Here is a 13,566-nt window from a genome sequence, read left to right as displayed (position 1 = left end):
CAGTGGAATAGTAATACCCAGTCTGAGGACTCTAATGCTATTTGTATCTGTTTCCACTTCAAGGTGAATGGAAAGATCAGGCCACAGTCATGTAACTTAGTGGAGTGATGCCAGCTCTGCTCAGGGTAACTGGATCACCCATTGAGTTTCCTGAGACATACATGCAATGCTACTCTCAATCAGTGTAGGATTAAAACTGTGACCTGCAACATGGAATCAAAAGCCACTGAAATTATTTAAATAATATTTTTTTCTTTGCAGGCCTGTCTCCTCAGTAAATATAAAGTTTGCATCTTGTTCAGCAGTACTTTTACATCTTAAAGATCCAGAGAAGTCAAAGATTATAACCAGAGGAATGGATAACCTATGAGTGTATTTAAAGTAAAACAAGTACAGGTGATTTTTCTTCTTTGGAAAATGACCACAGAGTCTGGCATCAAGCGTACTATGCATACTTAAAATTTTAAGTGTAGTTTGCCCAGAGCTGGCACAAATGCTCTGTACAGATTTCTTTCCAAAAACTCTTTAGGGAACATTCTTGTGTGAACCTGGGAGTGCATGAGATTTATGTGGTTTCAGATGTGTAAAACCAGTTGAGTAACTCTTGTTTGATATAATTTCTAGATTTGTGTAGAGTGATTTCATGGTAAGATTAGGGATTTTTTTCATGGTATACATATAGTTTTTGCACAAACACTTTTTTAGGGACAAATAACTATGTAAACAAACCAGCTGTGACAGGAATTTAGTTTGATCAAGGGTGATAGCAGGAAGGAAAAGGCTGCGTTAAACTGGAATGCAAATAATGTCGCTGTCTGCATCTGCTATGTTTGCTTATGAGGCCGTTTTATGTGGAAATATGTGAAATGTGAACAGGATGACTGTGATTTGAACATATCTGTGACTGATCAGTTTGTATTAACTGAGAGCACACTGGCCGTATATACTGCATACATTTTTAAAGAATCATTAGGAAAACCCAGGGATGGAAAATTAAAAGGGCCTACCAGGCACAGGCACAGGCCCAGGGGCCCACAGTGTTAGGGCCCCCCCTTGCCTTCATCTGCAAAATGCCACTCGAATGGATACATACTAAAGAGACTCAAAAGGATCACTAAGAAAAAATAATTCAGAAAGAGCAAAAAACAATGAAGGGAAGCAAAACAATAACAATGAGACACAAAATACACAAAAATGACACAAAACAAACTACAAGACACAAAATGACTGAAAAGAGACACAGCACAACAGAGACTCCAAATGACCAAAATATAGACAAAACAACTACAAAGATACACAAAATGACCAAAAAAGAGACAAAACAACTACGAAGACACAAAACAAAAACAAAGATACACATAATGACCTAAAGGAAACAAAGCAAATACAAAGAGACACAAAACAACAACAAAGACACACAAAAATGACCAAAAAAGATACAAAACAATGACAGAGATGCAAAATGACCAAAAGATACATAACAACTACAAAGAGAAGCAAACCAACCACAAAGAGACACAAAATCACAGAGGGACACATTAAAAGACAACAAGGTTGTTTAGCCTGGTTCTGTTGTTATGGTCAAAGTCTATGTGTTTTTGTTATAGGTGGGGAAGCTTGTGGGGCCTTTTGCATATCTGTGCCCAGGGGCTCCATTGTCTTGTAATCCGCCCATGTTGATACCAACATTAGGATGTTACTGTGATGTAAATGTAACTGAATCGGCCACATTCACTGTTTGCCAATTCCTGTATAGACCTACATTTCACACTGCTGACAAGATTACAGGAAAAATACAATGATTTATAGATAGCACTGATTTTCCAAACTGGACTAGTGTTACCAGAATAGTTCGTCTTAGCCGCATACAGGCAATCACAGGCAACTAAAAACAACACCCCGAGTGATTGGATCATCGATTGGCTTTCTCATTGGTCGGCTCGGCTGTCAGTCAGGGGCTGCACTTGCTGGTTCGTTCAAACCAATGACTTAACGCAGGGAGACTAATCTTCGTTTATTCTCCAGCCATAGGATTGTGTCGCAGCGTGTCTCTGCTGAGGAGCTGACTGACCGAGCATCTGTTGGAATACAAGTTCACTGAAAAAGTGGTTCCATCTTCGCACCCTGTCGCCCAGCAGCCATCACACGGAGCAACTAAACGCGTAAATGGAGTTTCAATCGTTGTCGTGACTGTTCTCCACCGCCTCTCACCCCGCAGAAGACTGCGTTGAAGTTGCAGCATCCATAGTACCGCGGCTCTCTCCTCTGCAGACATGGGTACCGTCCTCTCTATATCACCGGCGTCGAAGAAGGCATCGATCATGGATACAGAGGGCGCAGGAGATGGGATCAAAAACGACAAGAGCCTCAAGCGGCACTCCATGTTCGTCTCTCTTTCCTGGAAGAAGCTAGTGTCCACTTCGGCCAAGAAGAGTGCCAAGAAAGTGACCCCGAACCCGATGCCCGCCCGCGAGCTCCCGTCCAGCCAGGTGGCGCAGCTCAACAGCGAAAACATCAGGAAGACGCACCAAACCGAAGAGAAGAAACCCAAAGCGCCGATCCCGGTCCCGGTGCCAACTGTCCCCACTCAGAACAACGAAAATGTGAGGCTTTCCACGGTCCAGAAGCAGCCGAGCAGTCTGTCTCTGGTGTCCCCGAGGCGGATAGTTATCCAAGCATCCACCGGAGAGCTGCTGCGTTGTTTGGGGGACTTCATGTGCCGCAGGTGTTATAAACTGAAAGAGCTCAACAGCGGAGAGGTGATCCTCTGGTTCCGCAACATCGATCGGACTCTTTTGCTCCAAGGCTGGCAGGATCAAGGCTTCATCACGCCGGCCAACGTGGTGTTCGTGTACTTGCTGTGCGAGGACACGATAGAGGACAGCATCGGCAGCCCGTCAGAGCTGCAAGGCACATTTCAGACTTGCCTCTACCTCGCCTACTCCTACATGGGCAACGAGATCTCCTACCCACTCAAACCGTTCATGATCGAGGCGAACAAGGACGTTTTCTGGGAGACGTCGCTCCGGATCATCAACAGGCTGAGTGCCAAAATGCTGCAGCTCAATGCAGACCCGCACTTTTTCACCGAGGTCTTCCAGGACCTCAAAAACCAACGAGATACTGGAGAGGCAAACCTGGACCGCTGATAAACACACAAGACTCTTTTTTTAAAAAAAAGATGAATGTTTTTGCAGAATCACACAATGGGTGGTTTTGAATGTAAAGGGCCAACACCGAAGGCTTCTGGGGCTGAATATCTCTCTCTAATGGTGTTTAGGCTACAGTAGGAGATTTCATAAATGCATGCCAATATTGTCCTCTTTTGTTCTTGTCCACCCTCGAGCGACGCACAAGTTGACTCCGTGATACAAATCACACACTAAGTGACATTCAAATCCCCGTTTCATTCATGATTAGCCTACTTTCCGGGGAAGTGTCGCAGTAAGGTGCAGCAGGTTCCACGCAGGGACCAGAATAGATCTGAGACATGGAGAGGCGGAGCTGTCCTAGGTGCTGACCTGTGCAGCCGTTTCTCCTCCCTGCTCCCCTGCTATTTCCAGTCACCTCGCCACAACAGAGCCGTGCGTAGCTCAAAGAGGACCAGAGTCTGCCCAGTACACTTTCAGTAAATAAGCTTAAGCCTTGTAAGTAGAGGTGTATTGTGTTTTTTTAGATTCTCTACCAGCTCACAGGTAAGCTGTTAGACATGCAACAGATATAGGAGGCATGCTCCTTTAAGAGGACAAAACACATCACTAAACTTTAGATATTGCTCTATGGGTAACAGAGATTAAAAGCTAGTGTCCATACTGCAGAAAAAGCATCATGCTGATCTTCATGTCTGTTGGCAATATATCTGTTTTCAGCTTCAAAACCACCAATTTCCTCATATAATCCACCCCTATGACTAAAGCCGTTTTGTAATGTACCTGTAATTGAGCAGTAAGGTTGCAACATTGTGAGATTCTCATGGTGTGATAACCGCCTTTTCACGGTATCAAGGTACTACAGAATTATCGTTTTTAGAGAGAGAGGCTGCACTTCAACAATGGAATTCTCAGTGGAGTGCTAAACCCAAAATCTAGTGATCTTATTCCCAAAAATTAAAAAGGTAGCACATCTCCAGTCTTCTATTCAGGAAGAACAAAATACTCACATTTCACTCATTTATTTGACTCACATCACTATAAACAAAAGCTATTCAAACACTTGAAAGCACAAAGCCTTCATCAGAGCGTTGATGGTACTGTGCATGTTTAGTTTGATTACAGAATTGTTATTGCTATTAGTTACAATGACCCATTAAGGAATGAAAACAGAAGGTTCTATTTATTTAAACAACTGTTTTAATACTGTAATTTAAACTAAAAACCCTGTTCAAACTAAATAACTAAAATAAAGGTCAGATTGTCTATCCAGTTTTTGCAATACTGTAGATAAGCAAATGTACATGGTATGGTAATTGTCAATTTAAATATCACCTTGAATATGAGAATATCGCTGCAAACCAAGTGAGCAGTTGGTTCAGGTTGAATATGAGGGTACATTGTAACAAATTTTCCAGTATTCCAGTATTTGTCAGTATCCTCCCATTATTTTACAGTGTCACTACCATTTTTACTTTAGCGATATATTACCATTAATTTTATTACAGTGCTCTACAGTAGAATGTAAAATTTGAAGTGCAATACTGTAATAATACTGCATAATGCCGTAAAATCATACGGCAGCCAACTTTTAATGTTAATCGTTGTTTTGGCTCCAAAAGGCATCAAGATTCATGGTCTTTTACAGTATTTTGTCAAAACAGCACATTGCTGCAAGAATTTTGTCATATTTTTCAGGAATTTGTTGCAGTGTAGACAAGTATTAATGTAAGGAGGAGAGAGTATCTTCCCCCTGGAATGTGAGGAATCACACCAGATGGGTCCGTAGATGGCCATACAGCAAGATTATCAATCCAAGGCCCTTGTTGTGTATTGCTTTCCAATACATTGCAGAGGCCAACGTAACTAGAGACTGAAAGGAATGTACAGTTTTTCAAGAGATTTTAAAGAGATCTCATATGTGCCAACTATTATATACTCTTGGCCTGAAACTATGTGGTTTACATGTACATATTCCACATTTTAGATTTGCTCTATTTTATTTTTATCTGCCTGTTTTTTGAATGTGGCTGTATATGATGTAGTTCGAGCACAACGAAAACAAGTAGAGCATAGCGCAATGGTCAAGTGGTATTCTTGCCCAGCTCTGTAAATGTGGGCCTGGGTTCAATTCACTTTCTGTGTATTCAGGAAGAATGTTTTTTTCATAATGTAAATATTGAATGTCATTTGCACAGTTCATTGCCGTTTCTATAAGCTAAAAGAGACTCCAACTCTGAAAACCAAGCTAATCGGGCAACCTTGACAGTTATTATTCAGTGTTATGCTTCTCAGTAACCATTGTGATGTGATGTGAACCCATTGCTTGGGAAGTGGAATATGATGCTGCTATTTTGCACAGCTGTGATCAAATCTTTGATGTTTTGCACAGTGGTAAAACATAATGGTCATGTACCAGTGTTTCCTGTCAGGCACTGGAGTGTTTGCCATTAAGTTTGCAGTTATATGTCACCAAGTCTATACAAAATCATCTGTGAATTATATCTTTGGTACAGTTCGTTTTTATCCTATACGTCTGCTATGGAAAATTATATATTTAGATGTGTGTGTTGTCTGTGGTTGCACCACAGTTGCATTCACTATCTCTATATGTTGATAACAGTTCAATACAGTAATTGTTTGATATGGTGACCATGATGAAATAAATCCAAACTTCTGTAGGATCTCGTCTCTCTCGCTTTGTTTTATTGATTTAGCAATTAATGTTTGTGTGAGTGCACTACCACCATATATATCTCAGTACTCTTAGTTTATATATGTAGCGAGTATTGGCAACTTTGTAGACTACCAGTTACACAGGAAGAGGTTGAACTAGCTAAGGAGGAATCTAGTTTGGTTAACTTAAGCAACTTTTAAAAAAGATAGTTCAAACTACTTTGTAAAAGGAAAAAAAGAAGATCAAATTGACAATGTACATGTAATAGAAAATGTTAACAAATATACTTCTACCATAAGTGTCCACTTGTTCAATAGTGATAAATAAACCAAAAATAATAAGTAATTATAATAATTACCTTACTATGCACGGGAATGTGAAAGGAATCCCAGCTTTGGTTTTGTGTACAATGCCTAAGTGGGGGTTTTGCACCAAACAGTATAACTCAGTTAGCCAGGTTACTTAAAAAATAACAGTAGATAACAAAATAACAACTTCTCTGAACATTTGTTGATAAATAAAAATAATCAATAATGAATAAACTTACTATATGTAGAAATCGATGCTATGGTCTGGCACTCTAAAAAAGGCATCTATTATAGTTAAACCTCTTTATTCTCGCATGTATAAACAGTGTCTAGTGTCTTGATGCAGTGCAGAACTCCCTAGTTTTTTATTCATTAACAATAATCAATACTTCTGACTAATTGTGGTCAAACGGGGTTCTATTATAGCAGGGGAACAATAATACAATTTTAAAAACAATAATTTCTTTAATTTTATAGCCCAATATTGCTTGTAATTTCAGTTGTTAACTACACAAAAAAGGGCAAAAAAGTAATTTAACCACTTGAATCAATATGGAAATATAAAGTTAACTACAAGCAAGCAACTGCAAAATGTAGTTAAACTGCTAGTTTGATCACATGTAGTTCACTACACGTAGTCCATGTTTGTACAAATCTCACAGTTTGCTGAAACAATAATTAACTTGGACAGCCTCTTATCCACTCACACCACCCACTAATCCTTTGATTTGCAGGGAACCCTTGAGACATGGTTATGCAATAGTAATAAGTCCATGACGAATATGCTTACAGGGATGATAGCATAGGTTACCATGGGGCTGAAACTCAGGAGACTTCATTTGTTGTCATGAAACAAAAACTCAAAAGACTGAAGTACTCATACAAGCTTTTTAGCTTTAGCTTTTTAGACAAAATGAAACAAAGATTTTTTTGGAAGGTTTTATATCCTGACAGGTTTATTGGTATATAAAAAAGTTTATCCATAAGAACTGCTACAGAATATCCTGCAGTTGATAAAGCTGTGTTGCATCCTGCGCACATTGAAGCTGACACATATAAAGGATATTTTTGGTAGATGTGTGTCCTGGGTATTCAAAATGGGGCCACATACTGAAATGGGAACACCAGACCAGACAGTGAGAAAATGAAAATATGTCAGAAGGAATCTGATCTGCATGCATCGATCTGCTAAACTGACTTCACACTATTACACGTTATCAACAATGGTTTTCAGAAATATGCAAAACAAATGTTTTATTTGAGTAACATTGCACATTAAAATGTTATAGATTCAAAAGCTTCCTTAGTTTAGAGCACAGATACATTGATGATGTGCAGTATGAGAGAATGGAGCTGAATTGATAAGGGTTTCCTCCTGTTTTTTTATGAATAAGCCACGTGGGCTGGAGGGTTCCTTCATGTGATTGGTTAGAATCTGCTGCAGTCTCAGAACTGTCTGTGACTCTCTCTCTCTCTGTCAGTGCCTGTCTTATAGGAACATACAGTATCTATTTACAGAGAAAAGATGAAGAAAGCAAGACAGAAAGTGGCACAAAAAGCCCGACAGAAAGGGAACATGAGCCAAGGTAGAGACAGTGTAAAGAAAAAGGAAGCAAATGGGAACACAAAAAGGCACAGAGAGCAAAGAGACAGACAGGTTTCATTCATTTACTGCCATCTAATGTCCGTCTGGTGATGAGAGAGAAAGGGGTCAATGAAAGCTATTCAAAATGACCACTGGGTGAAACTTTAGCCACATTTAAGCTCTTTAAATTTAATTTTAACGGCAAATTGTTTCGTGTTAATGGATTTCGAGTTTCTCGTTCAACATTTTTATGTACTTATTAAGGTTAGGGTTCATTTTTAATGAGCCCAACTCACATACCAACATGGCACTCTTGTAAAACATGAACTATCACCACTTCACTGAACATTTTCTTTTGGCATGAGCAGAATGTGATATAAGATTTACCTGCCTTAATCCCCGCCATATGTTTTTAAACACTAATGCTGTATGCCACCCAGGCAGTTTCAACTTTCACGTAAACTTAACTGTGATACATTCACTTACACGACCTGTGAGGTCAAACAGTCAATAGTTTTCTGTTCTCCACGAGTATTTACAGAATGACTTCATGGCAGAATCCTGCAGCATCGTTATGTAACAGCCTCCCAGCGCAGTGTTGTGAGCCTTCCCTTTATTATTAAGATTCAGCCCAGGTCTCCTGCATATCTGTCTGCCAGCCTGCCTTCTGCATTCTTCTCCGCCGTGTCTCTATAGTAACGGGTAGGTAAGTGAATGAGAGCTGGACAAAGTGAGCTGTGTGGGGCTGAGCGTGGGCTGAACCACTGCACAGCACATAAACACTGTGGTTATCAACAAACACATGCACACAGTGTTTGTGGTGTCTATCGGTGCAGGCATGTCTCTGACTCCTCCGCATTCAGCCACTGTGTCCTTTTTGAGTTACCTCTGCTGACTTGTCCTCTTTAGCTTGGATGCTGTAACGAAAGAGAAGGGCAACACTACAGATCATCCTCTGCGCCACCAGTGTTCCATTTAAGTGTGTAGATCATAATCACAGTGTTTATCACACTTGGTGTGTGTGGGCTGCAGTCATATTGAAGAACCACATTTGCATTGTGTGTTTTATTTCTATTAAGTAATACAGTGAAGTGACTCACTTAAAGGTGAGTAGAAAATTCAAGAGAAAATTTGCTGGATTTCTTTAAATTAGCAAAAAAATATTAAAACAAAAATAAGAAAATTACCCCAAAAATTCTAAAGAAAGTTAAAAAAAATACAAACAAGAAAATGACCTGAAAGGAGTTAGAATATAAATTGTAATGGTTCTAATAATTATTAAATTGAGAGCAACCTGTAGAGTTCTGCTGTTGTTACTTTGCTATGTAAGTAGTTTTAACCCCTGAATTGTAACTTTATATTCTAACATATTATATTCTCAACAGGGAAATTATATATGCATGCCAGTCACAGGAGACATTTTACTGCACAACAAGTTCTTAATACTTAAATTATATCTTAGTGACTTACTTTTACTTATATAAAATGCTTACAATAAATAATAAATAATAATAAATAAATACAATACTTTTACTAACTTAAGAGAATATTTCTTCCACCACCAGTGAGAGGCTGGGACAATGGAAGTTGTTATTGTTTTATATCTGAATTAAGATTGTCATTAAACCATGCTGAGTTCACTTCAGTGTTTCTTAGAAAGGGATTCTCTGTAATGCAGTAGCTTGACCCGGTGGAAAAAAGATCAAATCTAGACTGACTGAGGGAGCACTGTATAGGGATTATGTCTATTTTGCTGTCCTCTTGCTATATAACTGCCCTGCTGCTAATCTCTTTAACTAGATTACTCAGGCGTCGACCTGCAGTGAGAGGAAGCTGCTCTTCACTTTAATATAGCAGGTGAAGTCAGGCTCAGAGGGTAAACTCGGCCAAAGAATTTTAATTTACTTCGAAGTTCAGAGTAAGTCATCTACTGTCATGCTACTATATACATTATATAACTATAAGGTTGTGTTGATGTGTTTTTATATTTAGATTTAAGTAGTTATACAATATGAAACAAATCCATGACAGTACACTGATTCCTTCATTCAGCACACACCTACACAGTGTTCATTGTTATTTTTCTCTATTTAATTTGCCAGTGAATCATCTCACACCACACAAATAGGCATGATTATTCATCCATTTAGTGTTATGTAACAGCCAAAATCCGAAGTATAGAGGTGCTCCAATCACAGACCATTATCTAAATTGACAAATTAACATTTCAGAAGCATGTTTCCTGTCCTCTTGCATTCATATTTGCCACACATTAGATGCTTTTTTATTTTGGCACCAAACTATATATATAACATTTTGTAATTTTTCCTTGTTTTATTTTTATAGGGATTCCAGTGTTAAGCAATGCCTGAAACCCCTCAAAATAACACATCCACCATCACACATACCAGTAATGGTGAAATCTTTGTGTCCTGACAGGGAAACTATCTCCACTGAGATTGAGATTTGCCACTAGTTTATTGAACACAATTTATCTTTAAAAGCATGGAGGATGACTATATAATCAGGATTGTTGGTTCAGCCTCTTCACTTTTAGATCACATAATCTGGGTCTGTATCCACACAAGTGAATGTCTTTGCAAAAAGGGCAAAAGACGTTGGCCTGATTTGTTTCTCTCTGTGTTCTTTTACCTCTTTCTCCACCTCCTCGAGTCTTTCACCATTCCCCTCGTCTCATTCCCTCTCCCTCTTCTTCACAAGTCTATTTCAGCACCATGTAGGTGTGCTGCTCTAATTTAGTGATGTCTTCATTACCACTCTCTCCAGCTGGAAGAATGACTCACTGACTGCAACACTTCACATGCAGAGCCCACTGACTGCCTTACCCTGTCTCCCAAGAATACACTTTTGTGGGACAGAGAGACCTGATTTTATTTTCTCCCCTGAATCTGTGACGCATGCATACCTTAGTGGATATAATGTAATTCTGAGTAAATGTAATAAATAAATAAATAAATATATACACATATCATTAGAAAATTTGCTTGCCATAACTGTAGACCTTCAACATAGTTAAGCCCCTTTATTTTCCATCATTTTTGATTCAACACCACCCAACGGGTTTTGTGTGTGTGTGTGTGTGTGTGTGTGTGTTTGTGTGTGTGTGCATGCATTGTGCAGCAACCTTCTCCCAGCTCTCAGACGTCAGATCATCATCACCTGAATGCACCTCTTGGAAAGCTGCACTTCTGAAACTGCATTACCACCATAGGCTGTATAAAATAATGGACATAGCTACCATGACATCACCCATTGGTTTGTGGACTGCTGTTTTAAAACATAGATGTATAATAATAACTAGATACCAGATGACCTATTTATTCCAAGAGAGTTGCTTGCCTGGTGCATATGGCAAAAAGTTTCAAGCTTCTGGGTTTATTTCTAAACTATCCACTATACGCTCAGTAGTCAGTTTCTCCTGCTGGCCCCACACCAAGTTCCCTCTCAGCTTATTTACCACTGACGACGTCACAGATTTTTAAATTGTTTTTTTTTTTTTTCGGTCAAGGAAAGTTTTACAACTATAAAACCTTAATTGTAACAACCCAGCTCAAAGGCTGCAACAAAAACAGGCCAGACAAGTTTACAGAAGTTAAAAAGCATATTTGTTTTTTTATTTAAATAATCAAAGAATAGAATAAATCTATTTCAGTTTTCAGTTGTGTGTACGTGTACGGATGTGTGGAAAAGTCTGTGGTGAAACAAAAAGAACAGCAGCTGTGCCAGCAAGGGTAGAGAGTGTCATTTGGAAGTTGCTGCCCTTTTATATCATCAACCACATTGGGCCCAGGTGTCTCTCATGAGCTTCAGGACAACCCTCTCTGCCTTGACCTGGATCCTGTAAGACAAAGTGCAGCCAGGAAAACAGGCACACCTAGTGGAGTGGGGGAGTCATTACATCCATTGATCAATAATCCCAAATAGAAAGACTCATATTTGATCTTGTTTGCAGTTCGTGGTGTCCTATATGCAGTCTTACAGACATCTTTTGGGAAAATGGGGAAAATTCTTTGTGAGATGAAGGGGAAAACCAGAAATGGCCCCTGGGAGCAAAGCAAAGTGGTGTTCCTGGGCTTCTGTTTTGAAGCCTCGAGTTTGGCATTTTGGCCATCGCCAACTTGTTTTTCTGGAGCCAGAGGTGACCACATTTGGATAAGAGGGTGAACTGTGGATCAGATTCACAGACTGTAGCAACCCCTTGCAGACACATTGTCATTCAAGCAGTCCTGCCCCTCAATACATGTAACTTGAATTTAAAAATAATTAATATTCACCCCCTACAGTTGTCATGATTAATTAGTCAGTGCAACCGAAACTTTGTTTGTTTGTTTGCTGGTTGGTTGCTTGCTTGGTTTAACCATGTTTATTTCTGCTGTATAGTTTGCATTTTAAGATGGTGGTCTATGGGGATTTTAAGAGTTTTGGAGCTGGTCTCAAGTGGCCATTCAATGAACTGCATCCACATTGGCTTTATTTTACAGCTTCAGAGGTTGCTGCTTGAATACCACATCATGGTGATATAAAACTGACTATTAAAAAATGGCCTACTATACAGCTTATTTACTTTGACTAATTATCTCAATAGCTGTTAAAAGTTGATTTTAACATCATATTTCATATGAACTGAAGTAGCCAAGAAGATGCAAAAACACATTCATAAAATATCCAAATGTATGCGATGCTATTGAAAATTACCTACAGTGATGTAAAGCATATGCTACGTGTTAGAAAATGGGTTACAAGATGCACAACAATGTGCTCCTTAAGGTTGTTTCATTGAGTCAGCTACAAGTTGAAGTCCTGAGGAGACTGTCTACCCACAGACTCAATCTCGTCATAGATACATCCAAACAAGGAGAGGGTCCAAAATGGCTGAGAACAGTCACCGTTTGAGTCACAAAGACCAATCACATGTATTATTTGGATTACTAATTCAGAAGTTTTCTTTCTGACAAAAGTGCTGCTAAGTAACATTAAAATATTCTTCTCTTCTTCCTCCCCCTTGTGTTTTCTCATCGCTCCTCAGTCCTTTACACTCACTCTGTTAAGCCTGTGGCTTGCAGCGAAAACACCCACCTAGTTTGTTACGCAAGAATAGGAGAGAGGATGATTGCTGAGCAGCAACAACAGGCACAGCAGATTAGTGGCAGGAAAGTTGGCAGAGGGACGATTACAATGTTGTGGAAGTGACTCAATCCCTGAGGAGTTTCCACTATGTTATTCTAAGATGCATGATAGAGGTCTACAGGGGGTGGACAGCATATCCGGGATACACACCTGTCTCTCTGTTTCCCCTTATAGACTATTTGCACTCTCTCTCTAACACACGCACAAGAGAGCTACAAACCCCATCCAGCCTCAGAGCACTTATACTATCACTCAGAGGATTAAAACTTACCAAATTCTAACAAAAGAAAAAGACATTGGTTATTGGAATTATATAACATGCTCAGCAACATAACCTAGAAATATATTTCAACCCAAACAGACAGTGTAATGTGGCAGACTTCCTGACCACGGTAACTGAGAATATTAGTTGGCTTTTTGTCAATTTTAATTCAATTTGCTAATATTGTTATTGCCACAACCCGGCTCAGAGGCTGCGAAAAAAGATGGGAGGTCAGATGAGTTTACAAAAGTTAAAAGCATTTTTATTTGCAAAATTAACCATAGATACCTGAATAAGTTTGTAAGTTATGCATGTACAGGTGTGTGGAAATGTGTGTGGTAACCAAAAAGAACAGCAGCTTTTGAACCACGTTAGGCCCAGGTATGGCTCATGAGCTTAACAATGACCCTCTCTGCCCTGACCCGCATCCTGTGAGA

The 13,566-nt window shown here is 39.4% G+C and overlaps 1 protein-coding gene across 1 annotated transcript; it reads left to right on the top strand.

The window, feature by feature from the left end:
• Positions 1-1,949: 1,949 nt before the first annotated feature.
• On the top strand, positions 1,950-5,833 carry LOC121949243 (cyclin-dependent kinase 5 activator 1-like). The gene has a single exon (XM_042494876.2). It carries the CDS (start codon positions 2,274-2,276, stop codon positions 3,147-3,149), a length of 876 nt encoding a protein of 291 aa, XP_042350810.1. The 5' UTR covers positions 1,950-2,273; the 3' UTR covers positions 3,150-5,833.
• The last annotated feature ends 7,733 nt before the right edge of the window (positions 5,834-13,566 follow it).

Source organism: Plectropomus leopardus, chromosome 10 (genome assembly GCF_026936395.1).
Source record: "Plectropomus leopardus strain MGB_pleo_1.0 chromosome 10, ASM2693639v1, whole genome shotgun sequence".
Classification (NCBI taxonomy): Eukaryota; Metazoa; Chordata; class Actinopteri; order Perciformes; family Serranidae; genus Plectropomus; species Plectropomus leopardus.
Note: the sequence above shows the minus strand (reverse complement) of the source record. Positions and strands in the feature narration are given on the sequence as shown.

Bases quoted from the DNA above. Each gene is read 5' to 3' on its own strand.
- LOC121949243 (XM_042494876.2), top strand. From the start codon at position 2,274: ATGGGTACCGTCCTCTCTATATCACCGGCGTCGAAGAAGGCATCGATC.